This window comes from Bombina bombina, chromosome 4 (assembly GCF_027579735.1).
Source record: "Bombina bombina isolate aBomBom1 chromosome 4, aBomBom1.pri, whole genome shotgun sequence".
NCBI lineage: Eukaryota > Metazoa > Chordata > Amphibia > Anura > Bombinatoridae > Bombina > Bombina bombina.
Window position 1 is genome coordinate 27,912,002 of NC_069502.1, and position 21,276 is coordinate 27,933,277.

Genomic DNA, 21,276 nt, shown 5'->3' on the forward strand with positions numbered 1-21,276 from the left:
GGCAGGCAACTGCAATTAGATTACACTAGCAGACTGATGTTTCACAGTCAATAAAGTAGTTTTTTTAAAATTTATACTAGTGTTACAACCGATATTAGTGGTTGCACTAGTTAGCAAGAGGGCCTGGCATACACGCTGGCCGGCAGGCAAATGCTACTAGATTACACTAGCAGACTGATGTTTCACAGTCAAAAAAGTTTTTTTAAAAAAATTTACACTATTTTTACAACAGATATGAGTGGTGGCACTAGTTGGCAAGTGGGCCTGGCACACACGCTGTCAGGCAGGCAACTGCAATTAGATTACCCTAGCAGACTGATGTTTCACAGTGAAATTTTTTTTTTTTTTTATTTAAAACTACTGTTACAACAGATATGAGTGGTGGTACTAGTTAGCAAGAGGGTCTGGCACACACGCTGGCCGGCAGGCAAATGCTACTAGATTACACTAGCAGACTGATGTTTCACAGACAAAAAAGTTTTTTTTTTTAAATTTACTCTACTGTTACAACAGATATGAGTGGTGGCACTAGTTGGTGAGTGAGCCTGGCACACACGCTGGCAGGCAGGCAACTGCAATTAGATTACACTAGCAGACTGATGTTTCACAGTCAAAAAGGTTTTTTTTTTACAAAATTTACACTACTGTTACAACAGATATGAGTGGTTGCACTAGTTGTCAAGTGGGCCTGGCACACACACTGGCAGGCAGGCAACTGCAATTAGATTACACTAGCAGACTGATGTATCACAGTCAAAAAAGTTTTTTTTAAAATTTACACTACTGTTACAACAGATATGAGTGGTGGCACTAGTTGGCAAGTGGGCCTGGCACACACACTGGCAGGCAGGCAACTGCAATTAGATTACACTAGCAGACTGATGTTTCACAGTCAAAAAAGTTTTTTTTACAAAATTTACACTAGTATTTACACTAGTATTACACTAGCAGACTGATGTTTCACAGTCAAAAAGGTTTTTTTTTTACAAAATTTACAGTACTGTTACAACAGATATTAGTGGTTGCACTAGTTGGCAAGTGGGCCTGGCAGACAAACTGGCAGGCAGGCAACTGCAATTAGATTACACTAGCAGACTGATGTTTCACAGTCAAAAAAAGTTTTTTTTTTAAATTTACACTACTGTTACAACAGATATGAGTGGTGGCAATAGTTGGCAAGTGGGCCTGGCACACACGCTGGCAGGCAGGCAACTGCAATTAGATTACACTAGCAGACTGATCTTTCACAGTTAAAAAAGTTTTTTTTTTTTTACAAAATTTACACTACTGTTACAACAGATATTAGTGGTTGCACTAGTTGGCAAGTGGGCCTGGCACACACGCTAGCAGGCAGGCAACTGCTATTAGATTACATTAGCAGACTGATGTTTCACAGTCAAAAAAGTTTTTTTAAAAAAATTTACACTACTGTTACAACAGATATGAGTGGTGGCACTAGTTGGCAAGTGGGCCTGGCAGACACGCTGTCAGGCAGGCAACTGCAATTAGATTACACTAGCAGACTGATGTTTCACAGTCAAAGAAGTTTTTTTTAAAAAACTACTGTTACAACAGATATGAGTGGTTGCACTAGTTGGCAAGTGGGCCTGGCACACACGCTAGCAGGCAGGCAACTGCTATTAGATTACACTAGCAGACTGATGTTTCACAGTCAAAAAAGTTTTTTTTTTCAAATTTACACTACTGTTACAACAGATATGAGTGGTGGCACTAGTTGGCAAGTGGGCCTGGCACACACGCTGGCAGGCAGGCAACTGCAATTAGATTACACTAGCAGACTGATGTTTCACAGTCAAAAAGGTTTTTTTTTTACAAAATTTACACTACTGTTACAACAGATATGAGTGGTTGCACTAGTTGTCAAGTGGGCCTGGCACACACACTGGCAGGCAGGCAACTGCAATTAGATTACACTAGCAGACTGATGTATCACAGTCAAAAAAGTTTTTTTTTAAATTTACACTACTGTTACAACAGATATGAGTGGTGGCACTAGTTGGCAAGTGGGCCTGGCACACACACTGGCAGGCAGGCAACTGCAATTAGATTACACTAGCAGACTGATGTTTCACAGTCAAAAAAGTTTTTTTTACAAAATTTACACTAGTGTTACAACAGATATTAGTGGTTGCACTAGTTGGCAAGTGGGCCTGGCACACACGCTGGCAGGCAGGCACCTGCAATTAGATTACACTAGCAGACTGATGTTTCACAGTCAAAGAAGTTTTTTTTTAAAAAAATTACACTACTGTTACAACAGATATGAGTGGTGGCACTAGTTGACAAGTGGGCCTGGCACACACGCTGGCAGGCAGGCAACTGCAATTAGATTACACTAGCAGACTGATGTTTTACAGTTAAAAAAGGTTTTTTTTTACAAAATTTACACTACTGTTACAACAGATATTAGTGGTGGCACTAGTTAGCAAGAGGGCCTGGGAGACACGCTGGCCGGCAGGCAAATGCTACTAGATTACACAAGCAGACTGATGTTTCACAGTCAAAAAAGTTTTTTTTTTTTAAATTTACACTACTGTTACAACAGATATGAGTGGTGGCACTAGTTGGCAAGTGGGCCTGGCACACACGCTGGCAGGCAGGCAACTGCAATTAGATTACACTAGCAGACTGATGTTTCACAGTCAAAAAGTTTTTTTTTTACAAAATTTACACTACTGTTACAACAGATATTAGTGGTTGCACTAGTTGGCAAGTGGGCCTGGCACACACACTGGCAGGCAGGCAACTGCAATTAGATTACACTAGCAGACTGATGTTTCACAGTCAAAAAAAGTTTTTTTTTAAATTTACACTATTGTTACAACAGATATGAGTGGTGGCACTAGTTGACAAGTGGGCCTGGCACAGACGCTAGCAGGCAGCAAACTGCAATTAGATTACACTAGCAGATTGATGTTTCACAGTTAAAAAAGTTTTTTTTTTTACAAAATTTACACTACTGTTACAACAGATATTAGTGGTTGCACTAGTTGGCAAGTGGGCCTGGCACACACGCTAGCAGGCAGGCAACTGCTATTAGATTACACTAGCAGACTGATGTTTCACAGTCAAAAAAGTTTTTTTTTATTTAATTTACACTACTGTTACAACAGATATGAGTGGTGGCACTAGTTGGCAAGTGGGCCTGGCACACACGCTGGCTGGCAGGCAGGCAACTGCAATTAGATTACACTAGCAGACTGATGTTTCACAGTCAAAAAGTTTTTTTTTTTTACAAAATTTATACTACTGTTACAACAGATATTAGTGGTTGCACTAGTTTGCAAGTGGGCCTGGCACACACACTGGCAGACAGGCAATTGCAATTAGATTACACTAGCAGACTGATGTTTCACAGTCAAAAAAAGTTTTTTTTAAAATTTACACTACTGTTACAACAGATATGAGTGGTTGCACTAGTTGGCAAGTGGGCCTGGCACACTGGCATGCAGGCAACTGCTATTAGATTACACTAGCAGACTGATGTTTCACAGTCAAAAAAGTTTTTTTTTTTAAATTTACACTACTGTTACAACAGATATGAGTGGTGGCACTAGTTAGCAAGAGGGCCTGGGACACACGCTGGCCGGCAGGCAAATGCTACTAGATTACACTAGCAGACTGATGTTTCACAGTCAAAAAAGTTTTTTTTTTTACAAAATTTACACTACTGTTACAACAGATATTAGTGGTTGCACTAGTTGGCAAGTGGGCCTGGCACACACACTGGCAGGCAGGCAACTGCAATTAGATTACACTAGCAGACTGTTTCACAGTCAAAAAAAGTTTTTTTTAAAATTTACACTACTGTTACAACAGATATGAGTGGTGGCACTAGTTGACAAGTGGGCCTGGCACACACGCTGGCAGGTAGGCAACTGCAATTAGATTACACTAGCAGACTGATGTTTCACAGTCAAAAAAGTTTTTTTTACAAAATTTACACTAGTGTTACAACAGATATTAGTGGTTGCACTAGTTGGCAAGTGGGCCTGGCACACACGCTGGCAGGCAGGCACCTGCAATTAGATTACACTAGCAGACTGATGTTTCACAGTCAAAGAAGTTTTTTTTAAAAAAATTTACACTACTGTTACAACAGATATGAGTGGTGGCACTAGTTGACAAGTGGGCCTGGCACACACGCTGGCAGGCAGGCAACTGCTATTAGATTACACTAGCAGACTGATGTTTCACAGTTAAAAAAGTTTTTTTTTTTACAAAATTTACACTACTGTTACAACAGATATTAGTGGTTGCACTATTTGGCAAGTGGGCCTGGCACACACGCTAGCAGGCAGGCAACTGCTATTAGATTACACTAGCAGACTGATGTTTCACAGTCAAAAAAGTTTTTTTTTTTTAAATTTACACTACCTTTACAACAGATATGAGTGGTGGCACTAGTTGGCAAGTGGGCCTGGCACACACGCTGGCAGGCAGGCAACTGCAATTAGATTACACTAGCAGACTGATGTTTCACAGTCAAAAATTATTTTTTTTTACAAAATTTATACTACTGTTACAACAGATATTAGTGGTTGCACTAGTTTGCAAGTGGGCCTGGCACACACACTGGCAGACAGGCAATTGCAATTAGATTACACTAGCAGACTGTTGTTTCACAGTCAAAAAAAGTTTTTTTTTTTAAATTTACACTACTGTTACAACAGATATGAGTGGTGGCACTAGTTGGCAAGTGGGCCTGGCACACACGCTGGCAGGCAGGCAACTGCAATTAGATTACACTAGCAGACTGATGTTTCACAGTCAAAAAAGTTTTTTTTTACAAAATTTACACTAGTGTTACAACAGATATTAGTGGTTGCACTAGTTGGCAAGTGGGCCTGGCACACACGCTGGCAGGCAGGCATCTGCAATTAGATTACACTTGCAGACTGATGTTTCACAGTCAAAGAAGTTTTTTAAAAAAAAATTTACACTACTGTTACAACAGATATGAGTGGTGGCACTAGTTGACAAGTGGGCCTGGCACACACGCTGGCAGGCAGGCAACTGCAATTAGATTACACTAGCAGACTGATGTTTCACAGTTAAAAAAGTTTTTTTTTTACAAAATTTACACTACTGTTACAACAGATATTAGTGGTTGCACTAGTTGGCAAGTGGGCCTGGCACACATGCTGGCAGGCAGGCAACTGCCATTAGATTACACTAGCAGACTGATGTTTCACAGTCAAAAAAGTTTTTTTTTTACAAATTGTACACTACTGTTACAACAGATATGAATGGTGGCACTAGTTGGCAAGTGGGCCTGGCACACACGCTGGCAGGCAGGCAACTGCAATTAGATTACACTAGCAGACTGATGTTTCACAGTCAAAAAAGTTTTTATTTTTAAATTTACACTACTGTTACAACAGATATGAGTGGTGGCACTATTTGGCAAGTGGGCCTGGCACACACGCTGGCAGGCAGGCAACTACAATTAGATTATACTTGCAGACTGATTTTTCACAGTCAAAATAGTTTTTTTTTTAAATTTACACTACTGTTACACCAGATATGAGTGGTGGCACTAGTTGGCAAATGGGCCTGGAACACACACTGGCAGGCAGGCACCTGCTATTAGATTACACTAGCAGACTGATGTTTCACAGTCAAAAAAGTTTGTGTTTTTTAAATTTACACTACTGTTACAACAGATATGAGTGGTGGCACTAGTTGGCAAGTGGGCCTGGCACACACGCTGGCAGGCAGGCAACTGCAATTAGATTACACTAGCAGACTGATGTTTCACAGTCAAAAAAGTTTTTTTTTACAAAATTTACACTAGTGTTACAACAGATATTAGTGGTTGCACTAGTTGGCAAGTGGGCCTGGCACACACGCTGGCAGGCAGGCATCTGCAATTAGATTACACTTGCAGACTGATGTTTCACAGTCAAAGAAGTTTTTTTAAAAAAAATTTACACTACTGTTACAACAGATATGAGTGGTGGCACTAGTTGACAAGAGGGCCTGGCACACACGCTGGCAGGCAGGCAACTACAATTAGATTACACTAGCAGACTGATGTTTCACAGTTAAAAAAGTTTTTTTTTTTTACAAAATTTACACTACTGTTACAACAGATATTAGTGGTTGCACTAGTTGGCAAGTGGGCCTGGCACACATGCTGGCAGGCAGGCAACTGCCATTAGATTACACTAGCAGACTGATGTTTCACAGTCAAAAAAGTTTTTTTTTTTTAAATTTACACTACTGTTACAACAGATATGAGTGGTGGCACTAGTTGGCAAGTGGGCCTGGCACACACGCTGGCAGGCAGGCAACTGCAATTAGATTACACTAGCAGACTGATGTTTCACAGTCAAAAAAGTTTTTTTTTTACAAATTGTACACTACTGTTACAACAGATATGAATGGTGGCACTAGTTGGCAAGTGGGCCTGGCACACACGCTGGCAGGCAGGCAACTGCAATTAGATTACACTAGCAGACTGATGTTTCACAGTCAAAAAAGTTTTTATTTTTAAATTTACACTACTGTTACAACAGATATGAGTGGTGGCACTATTTGGCAAGTGGGCCTGGCACACACGCTGGCAGGCAGGCAACTACAATTAGATTATACTTCCAGACTGATTTTTCACAGTCAAAATAGTTTTTTTTTTAAATTTACACTACTGTTACACCAGATATGAGTGGTGGCACTAGTTGGCAAATGGGCCTGGAACACACACTGGCAGGCAGGCACCTGCTATTAGATTACACTAGCAGACTGATGTTTCACAGTCAAAAAAGTTTGTGTTTTTTAAATTTACACTACTGTTACAACAGATATGAGTGGTGGCACTAGTTGGCAAGTGGGCCTGGCACACACGCTGGCAGGCAGGCAACTGCAATTAGATTACACTAGCAGACTGATGTTTCACAGTCAAAAAAGTTTTTTTTTACAAAATTTACACTAGTGTTACAACAGATATTAGTGGTTGCACTAGTTGGCAAGTGGGCCTGGCACACACGCTGGCAGGCAGGCATCTGCAATTAGATTACACTTGCAGACTGATGTTTCACAGTCAAAGAAGTTTTTTTTTAAAAAATTTACACTACTGTTACAACAGATATGAGTGGTGGCACTAGTTGACAAGTGGGCCTGGCACACACGCTGGCAGGCAGGCAACTGCAATTAGATTACACTAGCAGACTGATGTTTAACAGTTAAAAAAGTTTTTTTTTTACAAAATTTACACTACTGTTACAACAGATATTAGTGGTTGCACTAGTTGGCAAGTGGGCCTGGCACACATGCTGGCAGGCAGGCAACTGCCATTAGATTACACTAGCAGACTGATGTTTCACAGTCAAAAAAGTTTTTTTTTTACAAATTGTACACTACTGTTACAACAGATATGAATGGTGGCACTAGTTGGCAAGTGGGCCTGGCACACACGCTGGCAGGCAGGCAACTGCAATTAGATTACACTAGCAGACTGATGTTTCACAGTCAAAAAAGTTTTTATTTTTAAATTTACACTACTGTTACAACAGATATGAGTGGTGGCACTATTTGGCAAGTGGGCCTGGCACACACGCTGGCAGGCAGGCAACTACAATTAGATTATACTTGCAGACTGATTTTTCACAGTCAAAATAGTTTTTTTTTTTAATTTACACTACTGTTACACCAGATATGAGTGGTGGCACTAGTTGGCAAATGGGCCTGGAACACACACTGGCAGGCAGGCACCTGCTATTAGATTACACTAGCAGACTGATGTTTCACAGTCAAAAAAGTTTGTGTTTTTTAAATTTACACTACTGTTACAACAGATATGAGTGGTGGCATTGCAGGCAGGCAACTGCAATTAGATTATACTAGCAGACTGATGTTTCACAGTGAAATTATTTTTTTTTTACAAAATTTACACTACTGTTACAACAGATATTAGTGGTTTCACTAGTTGGCAAGTGGGCCTGGCACACGCTGGCAGGCAGGTAACTGAAATTAGATTACACTAGCAGACTGATGTTTCACAGTCAAAAAAGTTTTTTTTTTAATTTACACTACTGTTACAACAGATATGAGTGGTGGCACTAGTTGGCAAGTGGGCCTGGCACACACGCTGGCAGGCAGGCAACTACAATTAGATTACACTAGCAAACTGATGTTTCACAGTCAAAAAAGTTTTTTTTTTAAATTTTACACTACTGTTACAACAGATATGAGTGGTGGCACTAGTTAGCAAGTGGGCCTGGCACACGCTGGCAGGCAGGTAACTGCAATTAGATTACACTAGCAGACTGATGTTTCACAGTCAAAAAAGTTGTTTTTTTAAATTTTACACTACTGTTACAACAGATATGAGTGGTGGCACTAGTTAGCAAGTGGGCCTGGCACACGCTGGCAGGCAGGTAACTGCAATTAGATTACACTAGCAGACTGATGTTTCACAGTCAAAAAAGTTTTTTTTAAAATTTACACTACTGTTACACCAGATATGAGTGGTGGCACTAGTTGGCAAGTGGGCCTGGCACACACACTGGCAGGCAGGCACCTGCTATTAGATTACACTAGCAGACTGATGTTTCACAGTCAAAAAAGTTTTTTTTTTTTTAAATTTACACTACTGTTACAACAGATATGAGTGGTGGCACTGCAGGCAGGCAACTGCAATTAGATTACACTAGCAGACTGATGTTTCACAGTTAAAAAAGTTTTTTTTTACAAAATTTACACTACTGTTACAGCAGATATTAGTGGTTGCACTAGTTGGCAAGTGGGCCTGGCACACGCTGGCAGGCAGGTAACTGCAATTAGATTACACTAGCAGACTGATGTTTCACAGTCAAAAAAGTTTTTTTTTAAATTTACACTACTGTTACAACAGATATGAGTGGTGGCACTAGTTGGCAAGTGGGCCTGGCACACACGCTGGCAGGCAGGCAACTACAATTAGATTACACTAGCAGACTGATGTTTCACAGTCAAAAAAGTTTTTTTTTTAAATTTACACTACTGTTACACCAGATATGAGTGGTGTCACTAGTTGGCAAGTGGGCCTGGCACACACACTGGCAGACAGGCACCTGCTTTTAGATTACACTAGCAGACTGATGTTTCACAGTCAAAAAAGTTTTTTTTTTTTAAATTTACACTACTGTTACAACAGATATGAGTGGTGGCACTGCAGGCAGGCAACTGCAATTAGATTATACTAGCAGACTGATGTTTCACAGTTAAAAAAGTTTTTTTTTACAAAATTTACACTACTGTTACAACAGATATTAGATGTTGCACTAGTTGGCAAGTGGGCCTGGCACACGCTGGCAGGCAGGTAACTGCAATTAGATTACACTAGCAGACTGATGTTTCACAGTCAAAAAAGTTTTTTTTTTAAATTTACACTACTGTTACAACAGATATGAGTGGTGGCACTAGTTGGCAAGTGGGCCTGACACACACGCTGGCAGGCAGGCAACTGCAATTAGATTACACTAGCAGACTGATGTTTCACAGTCCAAAAAGTTTTTTTTTACAAAATTTACACTACTGTTACAACAGATATGAGTGGTGGCACTAGTTGGCAAGTGGGCCTGACACACACGCTGGCAGGCAGGCAACTGCAATTAGATTACACTAGCAGACTGATGTTTCACAGTCCAAAAAGTTTTTTTTTTTAAATTTACACTACTGTTACAACAGATATGAGTGGTGGCACTAGTTGGCAAGTTGGCTTGGCACACACGCTGGCACGCAGACACCTGCTATTAGATTAAGCTAGCAGACTGATGTTTCACAGTCAAAAAAGTTTTTTTTTTTTAAGTTTACACTAGTGTTACAACAGATATGAATGGTGGCACTGCAGGCATGCAACTGCGATTAGATTACACTAGCAGACTGATTTTTCACAGTCAAAATTACACAGGCAAAAAAAAAAGAAAAAAAAGACTGATTTTCTAGCCCTAAAAAGGGCTTTTTGGGGTGCTGTCCTTACAGCAGAGATCAGATGAGTCATTCAGGACTGTAGTGGACACTGAATACACTAGCCTAGCTATCAATTTCCCTATAAAATCAGCAGCAGCTACACTATCCCTTTTCTCACTAAGAATGCAGGATCAGAATGAATCTAAAATGGCTGCTGTTCAGGAGCTGGGAGGGTCTGGGAGGGAGTGTCTGCTGCTGATTGGCTGAAATGTGTCTGCAGACTGTGAGATACAGGGTCAAAGTTTACGCAATGATGACGAATAGGGGGCGGATCGAACATCGCATATGTTCACCCGCCACTGCGAACGAGAACAAGCTATGTTGGCTGGGAACTATTCGCCGGCGAACAATTCGCAACATCACTAGTAAAAAGGTGTGTCATTGTGAACCTAATTTGCATATCTTACCCAGAATTCCTTGCTGCATTGAAAACAGTGTATTCCAGAGGTTTTCTGTGGGAAAAACAGGCCTACTTACCTGTCTAGATTTGTTAATGAACTACACAATGAGTTATTTTCTCTATATTTTGTGTGTAGTGGAGGATTTTAAACTCACCTTTAACCTCCCCCTAATTTAAAATGTTGTTGTGTTTTGCCCGGAAACAACTTCACTCAGCAGTGATTCAAACTTTCTCCCAGCTGATGAGTGGCAAAAGCCACGAAACAGTCTGTCCTGGGATAGTTATGAATCACTGCACTAACCCTAGCTAAGCTTATAAGCTGTGTGAACAGCGATGCTTTGGCGTAAAGGGAATCTGCTGAAAAGCAGACATGAAGTAAAAAGGTTTGTCATTGTGAACCTAATTTGCATATCTTACCCAGAATTCCTTGCTGCATTGGAAACAGTGTATTCCAGAGGTTTTCTGTGGGAAAAACAGGCCTTCTGACCTGCCTAGATTTGTTAATGAACTACCCAATGAGTTATTCTCTCTCTCTCTCTCTCTCTCTCCTCTCTCTCTCCTCTCTCTCACTCACTCTCTCTCGCTTTCTCTCTCTCTCTCTCCTCTCTCTCTCCTCTCTCTCTCCACTCTCTCACTCACTCTCTCTCGCTTTCTCTCTCTCTCTCTCTCTCTCTCTCTCTCCTCTCTCTCTCCTCTCTCTCTCCTCTCTCTCTCCTCTCTCTCACTCACTCTCTCTCGCTTTCTCTCTCTCTCTCTCTCTCCTCTCTCTCTCCTCTCTCTCTCCTCTCTCTCTCCTCTCTCTCTCCTCTCTCTCTCCTCTCTCTCACTCACTCTCTCTCCTCTCTCTCTCCTCTCTCTCTCCTCTCTCTCTCTCTCTCTCTCTCTCTCTCTCTCCTCTCTCTCTCCTCTCTCTCTCCTCTCTCTCTCCTCTCTCTCTCCTCTCTCTCTCTCTCTCTCTCTCTCTCATATGTGAATGATAGATATGTGAAAAAAGGAGACAAATATATATCAATCAGACAAAATGATTGTAAGGTAGTAAAATATATAATTTTATATTTCACAGCTATGCAAGAAGAAGCAGTGGCCAGAGAGGTTCATGATGACAACAAATCCAATAAGCTTTAAAATATTTCTATGTTCATAACTGTGTATATTGGCAGTTTATTACATTTAATGATTCATTTTATTTATTTAAATAGTTATGCAATGTAAAAAAATGTTTTTGTTTTTATAAATCATGTTCCTATTTCAATATATATATATTTTTTTTTACAGTTCCTTAAGATCAAAACATTTTGATTAATACAAAACAATTATTGGAGGTGTTAATTAAAGCTGACAAAGGACTCACGGAGAACTACTCGATATTGCATGCAATGTGGCTTAAAAAAAAAAAAAAAAATTATATTAATAATCTTTTTATGAATGTGAAGACAACATGATATTTTTTTTGTAAATAATAAAAATATATTGTTTAAAGGTGTATCGGTGTCCTAATACATTTTTATTAAGATAACAGATTCTCATTGTAAATACAGCAATATAATAACAATATACCGGCTAGATTTAGAGTTCTGCGGCCAAAGGGGTGCGTTAGCTACGCATGCTTTTTTTCCCCCGCACCTTTTAAACAACGCTGGTATTGAGAGTTCTCTGAAGGGCTGCGTTAGGCTCCAAAAAGGGAGCGTAGAGCATATTTACCGCCACTGCAACTCTCAATACCAGAGGTGCTTATGGACGCGGCCAGCTTCAAAAACGTGCTCGTGCACAATTCCCCCATAGGAAACAATGGGGCAGTTTGAGCTGAAAAAAAACCTAACACCTGCAAAAAAGCAGCGTTCAGCTCCTAACGCAGCCCCATTGTTTCCTATGGGGAAACACTTCCTAAGTCTGCACCTAACACTCTAACATGAACCCCAAGTCTAAACACCCCTAACCTTACACTTATTAACCCCTAATCTGCCGACCCCGCTATCGCTGACCCCTGCATATTATTATTAACCCCTAATCTGCCACTCCGTACAGCGTCGCAACCTACGTTATCCCTATGTACCCCTAATCTGCTGCCCCTAACATCGCCGACCCCTATATTATATTTATTACCCCCTAATCTGACCCCCCAACATCGCCGCTACCTACCTACACTTATTAACCCCTAATCTGCCGACCGGACCTCACCGCTACTCTAATAAATGTATTAACCCCTAAAGCTAAGTTTTACCCTAACCCTAACACCCCCCTAAGTTAAATATAATTTTATTCTAACGAAATAAAATAAATCTTATTAAATAAATTATTCCTTTTTAAAGCTAAATACTTACCTGTAAAATAAACCCTAATATAGCTACAATATAAATAATAATTATATTGTAGCTATTTTAGGATTAAAGGGACAGTCTACACCAGAATTGTTGTTGTTTAAAAGGAAAGATAATCCCTTTATTACCCATTCCCCAGTTTTGCACAACCAACACAGTTATATATAAATATACTTTTTACCTCTGTAATTATCTTGTAACTAAGCTTCTGCTGACTGCCCCTTATTTCAGTTCTTTTGACAGACATGCAGTTTACCCAATCAGTGCTCAGTCCTAGGTCACTTTACGTGCATGAGCTCAATATTATCTATATGAAACATGTGAACTAATGCCCTCTAGTGGTCAAAATGTATTCAGATTAGAGGCAGTCTTCAAGGTGTAAGAAATTAGCATATGAACCTCCTAGTTTTAGCTTTCAACTAAGAATACCAAGAGTACAAAGCAAAATTGGTGATAAAAGTAAATTGGGAAGTTGTTTAAAATTGCATGCCCTATTTAAAACATGAAAGGTTTTTTTGGACTTGACTGTCCCTTTAATATTTATTTTACAGGCAACTTTGTATTTATTTTAACCAGGTACAATAGCTATTAAATAGTTAATAACTATTTAATAGTTACCTAGTTAAATAATTACAAAATTACCTGTAAAATAAATCCTAACCTAAGTTACAATTAAACCTAACACTACACTATCAATAAATAAATTAAATAAACTATCTACAATTATCTACAATTATATCAACTAAACTAAATTACAAAAAAAACAAACACTAAATTACAAAAAATAAAAAAAGATTACAAGAATTTTAAACTAATTACACCTACTCTAAGCCCCCTAAAAAAATAACAAAGCCCCCCAAAATAAAAAAATGCCCTACCCTATTCTAAAATAAAAATTGTAAAGCTCTTTTACCTTACCAGCCCTTAAAAGGGCCTTTTGCGGGGCATGCCCCAAAGAAAACAGCTCTTTTGCATTTAAATAAACATACAATACCCCCCCCAACATTACAACCCACCACCCACATACCCCTAATCTAAACCAAACACCCCTTAAAAAACCTAACACTAAGCCCCTGAAGATCTTCCTACCTTGTCTTCACCACGCCGGGTATCACCGATCCGTCCAGAAGAGGGTCCGAAGTCTTCCTCCTATCCAGCAAGAAGAGGTCCAGAAGAGGGTCCAAAGTCTTCATCCTATCTGGCAAGAAGAGGAGATCTGGACCGGCAAACATCTTCATCCAAGCGGCATCTTCTATCTTCTTCCATCTGGCCCAGAGCGGGATCATCTTGAAGCAGCCGACGCGGATCCACCCTCTTCTTCCGGCGACTTCCGATGAATGAAGGTTCCTTTAAGGGACATCATCCAAGATGGTGTCCCTCGAATTCCGATTGGCTGATAGGATTCTATCAGCCAATCGGAATTAAGGTAGGAAAAATCTGATTGGCGGATTGAATCAGCCAATCAGATTCAAGATCAATCCAATTGGCTGATCCAATCAGCCAATCAAATTGAGCTCGCATTCTATTGGCTGATCGGAACTATTGGCTGCTTCAAGATGGTCCCGCTCCACGCTGGATGGAAGAAGATAGAAGATGCCGCTTGGATGAAGATGTTTGCCGGTCCGGATCTCGTCTTCTTGCCGGATAGGATGAAGACTTTGGACCCTCTTCTGGACCTCTTCTTGCCGGATAGGAGGAAGACTTCGGAGCCTCTTCTGGACGGATCGGTGATACCCGGCGTGGTGAAGACAAGGTAGGAAGATCTTCAGGGGCTTAGTGTTAGGTTTTTTAAGGGGTGTTTGGGTTAGATTAGGGGTATGTGGGTGGTGGGTTGTAATGTTGGGGGGGGGTATTGTATATGGGTTTTTTCTTGTAATTTAGTTTAGTTGATATAATTGTAGATAATTGTAGATAGTTTATTTAATTTATTTATTGATAGTGTAGTGTTAGGTTTAATTGTAACTTAGGTTAGGATTTATTTTACAGGTAATTTTGTAATTATTTTAACTAGGTAGCTATTAAATAGTTATTAACTATTTAATAGCTTTTGTACCTGGTTAAAATAAATACAAAGTTGCCTGTAAAATAAATATAAATCCTAAAATAGCTACAATATAATTATAATTTATATTGTAGCTATATTAGGGTTTATTTAACAGGTAAGTATTTAGCTTTAAATAGGAATAATTTATTTAATAAGAATTATTTTATTTCGTTAGAATAAAATTATATTTAACTTAGGGGGGTGTTAGGGTTAGACTTAGCTTTAGGGGTTAATACATTTATTAGAGTAGCGGTGAGGTCCGGTCGGCAGATTAGGGGTTAATAAGTGTAGGTAGGTGGCGGCGACGTTGGGGTGGGGGGCAGATTAGGGGGTAATAAATATTATGTAGGGGTCGGCGATGTTAGGGGCAGCAGATTAGGGGTACATAGGGATAATGTAGGTTGCGGCGGTGTGCGGTCGGCAGATTAGGGGTTAAAAAAAATTAATAGAGCGGCGGCGATGTGGGGGACCTCGGTTTAGGGGTACATAGGTAGTTTATGGGTGTTAGTGTACTTTAGAGCACAGTAGTTAAGAGCTTTATCAACTGGCGTTGGCCCATAAAGCTCTTAACTCCTGGCTTTTTCCTGCGGCTGGAGTCTTGTCGTTAGATTTCTAACGCTCACTTCAGCCAAGACTCTAAATACCGGCGTTAGAAAGATCCCATTGAAAAGATAGGATACGCAATTGGCGTAGGGGGATCTGCTGTATGGAAAAGTCGCGGCTGGAAAGTGAGCGTTAGACCCTTTCCTGACTGACTCTAAATACTAGCGGGCGGTAAAAACCAGCTTTAGGACCCCCTAACGCTGGTTTGGATGGCTAACGCAGAACTCTAAATCTAGGCGTAAGATAGTTAAAGGGACAGTACGGACAAAATTTAAATGTCCATAGATGAATTACATATTTCAATAGAAACATATTTACAATATACATGTATTTTCAAAAATGCTTCTAGTAAAAGTAATCACTGTTTTAGTGTTAGCATTTTTCTCTGCATGTGCATGTGAAGCACAGCTAGATAGTCTCATTTAATACTGCAGCTGCAACAGTGCCAGTGGGGACTGTATCATATCAGCAATTTACAAAATGAGTCATTACCAGATGGTAAAAGCACCTTCGGCTTTCTGAACAAGTGTTGTGTATAAAATGCTGGTGCACGGTGCATACTTAAATACACTTTTTAAACAGCTAGAGCTTTTATTAGAGGCATTATTGATAATAGATGTATGTTTAAAAAATGATTATTTAAAAAACAAAATGCATACATGTCAATTCAAATTTTGGCTGTAATGTCTTTAACGCAAGGGAGATTTTATTATCTATTGCATAAGTCTTCAGGGGGTTTGTTAAAAGTCAAAGGTATTTTGTTTTAAAACCCACAAAAACATTTAATTCAGAAGCTTTATTAACAATGCAAAAAGTGGTATTTAACAATATTTAAAAATATACATTAATCATTATGAAAGTCTTGGTTTTCAATATTTAGATTTAAATATATTTGGTATCAAAACTCGGGATTTAACAGGGCAAAGGTTAATAGAAACAATAAGATTTAAATGTAATAAACATTAAATTGAATCCAAATAGTCGAAATTCAAAGCTGTTTTAATGATAAATAAGGCGCATTCTAAACAATGATGACAAGATTTATCATTAATCCGCCGCATCTCGCCAATTGAAATCGGCATTAAAATACTACCGTTTTAATGATAAATAATGGCGCACCTGTGCGCCTCTCCAAGGGTGAGTTGAGGAGAACTGATAGGAGAATTGAAAGTCGTATTTCAGAAAATAATGATTAATAGAGCCCAAGGAAAGTTCTGTGTATACTGAAAAAGAGGAAGCTATGTCTTGCTGGGGCAACCCAATGTAACCTCCACATATGCAGAAAATCCCTTTAGGATACTTAGTGGTAATAGGTGATAGATGTGGAACCACTTCCAATCTGGGGATGGTCGCTTACAAGAAGAGAAAACAGATATTAAGCCATCACACCTGTAACATAATCATATCTTTCTTCATAAGTCCATAAAGACTTTTTCGAAACCGCTTCACCTATACTCACGGTAATTGAAGTGAAGCACTGAGTATAGGTGAAGTGGTCTTGGTTTCTGAAGGTGTGTCCATACCCCTACACTGTCTTTCGTCACACTTAACACCCCGGACGATGTGAGTGCACTTTTTACAGACTGATTCATTAATCTTGCTAGAAAGACAAAAAATCTTGAAAGAAAAAAACGAATGAAGTAGGAAGTTTATACAGGAAGTTTACCTAAAGAAGCAAACGTTTGCAATACCTACAGTTTTCCACTAGATGGCATAGATGTAATGAGCCTGGGTTATGGGTGTGGTTTAGTTTACCTATATGGTATAAAGGGGGACCCACTCCGCTTCAGTTCCGGCTGAAGCAGAAGTTTGGAAGCAGCGGTCCTAAGACAGCTGCTCCTTAACTCGTCTGCCACCTCTGTACTGGAGGACAGCAATCCGCCTGATCGAATATGATCGGGCAGATTGACACCTCTTGATAGCGGCCGATTGGCAGCAAATCTGCAGGAGGTGGTATTGCACCAGTAGTTCACAAGAACTGCTGGTGCAATGATAAATGTCGACAGCATATGCTGTCGGCATTTATCGATGTGCGGCGGACATGATCAGCTATATCGGATCATGTCCCAAAGTGTGCACAGTTTGTTATACGTTAACTTGACAAAGGCCCAAATTAGGGCCAAAATGTTAGAAAATAAATGCTTTTAAAAAGAAGAAAAGTTGTGAGTCATTGATGAAATATTTATAAATATATATATATATATATATATATATATATACAACAACATTTAAAATTAGGGGGAGGCAAAAAGTGAGTTTAAATTCCTCCACTATGCACAAAATATAGAGAATAACAAAGCTTGTTTTCCCCACAGAAAACCTCTAAATTACAATGTTTCCAATGCAGCAAAGGATTCTGGGTAAGATATGCAAATGAGGTTCACAATGACACACTTTTTTACTTTGCTTTTACGAAGACTCCCTTTACACCAAAGCATCGCTGTTCACACAGTTTATAAGCTTTGCTAGGGTTAGTGCAGTGAATCAGAACAATCCCAGGACAGACTGTTTCATGGTGTTTGCCACTCATCAGCTGGGAGAAGGTTTGAATCACTGCTGGGTGAAGTTGATTTCTGGGCAAAATACAACAACATTTAAAATATAGAGAAAATAACTCATTGTGTAGTTAATTAACAAATCTAGACAGACCACAAGGCTTGTTTTTCCCACAGAAAACCTCTGAATTACATTTTTTCCAATGCAGCAAAGGACCACGAAAGGCAAACACCACGGAACAGGCTGTCCTGGAATTGTTCTGAATCACTGCACTAACCCTAGATAAGATTATAAGCTGTGTGAACAGCGATGCTTTGGCGTAAAAGCAGACTTGAAGTAAAAAAATGTTTCATTGTGAACCTAATTTGCATATCTTACCCAGAATCCTTTGCTGCATAGGAAACAATTTAATTCTGAGGTTTTCTGTGGGAAAAACAAGCCTTGTGACCTGTCTAGATTTGTTAATGAACTACACAATGGGGCCCGTGTTTCTGGTGAGCCTACTCTGAGCAGGCAGACACACATCGCCGCAATTCAACCCGATCGAATATGATCGGGTTGTTTGACCCCCCTCCTGGCGGCGAATCTGCAGGGGGCAGCGTTGCACCAGCAGCTCACAAGAGCCTCTAATCTAAATGCATTTTGATTGTTTTTTACCACTAGAGGGCATAAGTTCATGTGTTTCATATAGATAACATTGAGCTCATGCAGGTGAATTTACCATGGAGTCAGCTTTGAATGGCTAAAATGCAAGTCTGTCAAAAGAACTGAAATAAGGGGGTAGTCTGCTGAGGCTTAGATACAAGGTGATCACAGAGGTAAAACGTGTATAATTATAACTGTGTTGGTTAGGCAAAACTAGGGAATTGGTAATTTAGGGTTTATCTATCTTTTAAAACAACAAAAATTCTGGTGTTGACTGTCCCTTGGAGTTAACCCCTATGGGCTTCATTGCTACACTCAGCTTTATAATTTTTGAAAATAGCATAATCACTCCAACCCTTGATGCCCATTACATTGGGGTCACACTTGACTGATCTTTCATCAACTGCTCACATCCAATCCTTCACTAATATCTGTCGTTTGCACTTTTTTTTTTTATTCATAATTTCATCACACAGGACAGTGTTTCTCAACTGTGGTCTTTAAATACCCCCAACAGACCAGGTTTTCATTATAGCTGAACTAGAACACAGGTGAAATAATCAGCTGATGGGTGAGAGCAGGTTACTTACTGTGGTTACTGGTCTGCTGATTATTTCACCTTTGCTCTAGTTCAGCTATAAAGAAAACCTGACCGGTTGGGGGTATTTGAGGACTGCAGTTGACAAACACTGACACAAGACACTACTTAGACTTCTAATCCACTTTGTCCTCATTTCTCACCCTGACTATTGCAACTGCATCCTCTCTGTCCTCTTCCTTACACTCATTCCTTACTTCTCATCTGCTGCGTCTCTATGCAAATCCCTGCCCTATCCTCCAGATACAAAAACCTACATCCTGACCCTAACATTCAAGGCCCTCAATAATACTGCTCCCTCCTATATTTGTTCCTTTGTCTCCAGATGCCCATTACCTCATTCTCTCCTCCTCATTTGTTGGCTCCTTATATTACTGATACAAAGAATTTCCAGATGTCTCATAATCTTGTGGAAATCTTCACCTCACTCCATAACTCTTCCCTTAGCTTTAAAGTGTTTCTTAAAAACTCCACAGTTCAGGGATGCATACAATCTATATTAACTTTTCTATTATCTGCTGATCTACAACAGTTGTCAACTCATGTCAGGGCCCTCTACCCATTCATGGGTGCTTTATAAATAAAAATAAGAGTAATAACCTGTGCCATTGGAGATCTCTCCTTCAGAACATGGGACACAGTCATAGCAGCACTTAGGCCGTCCTTCTATAGTGGCTTTTCTGTAACCAGGACGGCAGCTGTCAGTACACATAGACTGAGGGATCTGGGGAGAGAAGAGAAGGTCATCAGTCTTATTCTGAAGTGATATCTAACTAAAACAATTATTCCATTCTAAAATGCATAATATTCCGTAACGCAAAAACTTTCCATTGCAAACAACTAAACAACAAAGTTTAAAGACTATCACAAACTAGTAGTATACATTTAGTGCAATCATAGCTGAGGTCAACAGTACCCATACTACCCCTGTATAGATACCTTAGAAATACTTTTTAGAAATAGGTTACTTACACCCTTAATGTGATCAACCTCAGAATTACTTCAATGTGTGTTTTTATATTTTTACAATATCTTCTCAACTGCCTAATATAAAGTATAACGTTCTTTATATAGTTTCTGAGATATTTGCTAGAGCAAAGGATGATTTTTGATCGCTGTGAAAAACTTTAATCACAGCTAATGTTTAACAGTTAAACCAACTTGCAAGACATTTGTCTGAGATATAGATTAGAGCTGTCTATAAATACGTTTTCTGAGCAAAATAAAAAGTCAGTATTTGCTAAAATATTTGTCTCCTAAATGCTCAATATCAGTTGTTATATATAGGTAAACTAATCTAAAGAAAACAATGTTAGTAAGCACATGCTATACTTAACAATTGCACAGTTATGTCACCACCGGACATGCTCAGTAAAGTGCTTTTTCTTTAGCATATTCTAAATGTAGCTGCAGTGCAGGAGTCTGTCAGCAGGTGGAGCCTGCAATCAGCAATCAGTGCTAATTGCATGCTCAGTAAAGTGCTTTTTCTTTAGCACATTCTCAATGTAGCTGCATTGCAGGAGTCTGTCAGCAGGTGGAGCCTGCAATCAGCAATCAGTGCTAATTGCATGCTCAGTAAAGTGCTTTTTCTTTAGCACATTCTCAATGTAGCTGCAGTGCAGGAGTCTGTCAGCAGGTGGAGCCTGCAATCAGCAATCAGTGCTAATTGCATGCTCAGTAAAGTGCTTTTTCTTTAGCACATTCTCAATGTAGCTGCAGTGCAGGAGTCTGTCAGCAGGTGGAGCCTGCAATCAGCAATCAGTGCTAATTGCATGCTCAGTAGAGTGCTTTTTCTTTAGCACATTCCCAATGTAGCTGCATTGCAGGAGGCTGTCAGCAGGTGGAGCCTGCAATCAGCAATCAGTGCTAATTGCATGCTCAGTAGAGTGCTTTTTCTTTAGCGCAATGTAGCTGCAGTGCAGGAGTCTGTCAGTAGGTGGAGCCTGCAATCAGCAATCAGTGCTAATTGCATGCTCAGTAGAGTGCTTTTTCTTTAGCACATTCTCAATGTAGCTGCATTGCAGGAGGCTGTCAGCAGGTGGAGCCTGCAATCAGCAATCAGTGCTAATTGCATGCTCAGTAAAGTGCTTTTTCTTTAGCACATTCCCAATGTAGCTGCATTGCAGGAGTCTGTCAGCAGGTGGAGCCTGCAATCAGCAATCAATGCTAATTGCATGCTCAGTAGAGTGCTTTTTCTTTA

General features: G+C 39.7%; 1 protein-coding gene across 1 annotated transcript in view; it reads right to left on the reverse strand.

Annotated features, from left to right (window-relative positions):
* The window catches only part of LOC128656812 (vomeronasal type-2 receptor 26-like), a 110,877-nt gene that overhangs the window by 66,751 nt on the left and 22,850 nt on the right, over positions 1–21,276 (reverse strand). The window contains exon 3 of the mRNA XM_053710974.1: positions 19,677–19,800. Coding sequence (XP_053566949.1) covers positions 19,677–19,800 — 124 coding nt within the window. The remainder of the gene's footprint in view (positions 1–19,676; positions 19,801–21,276) is intronic.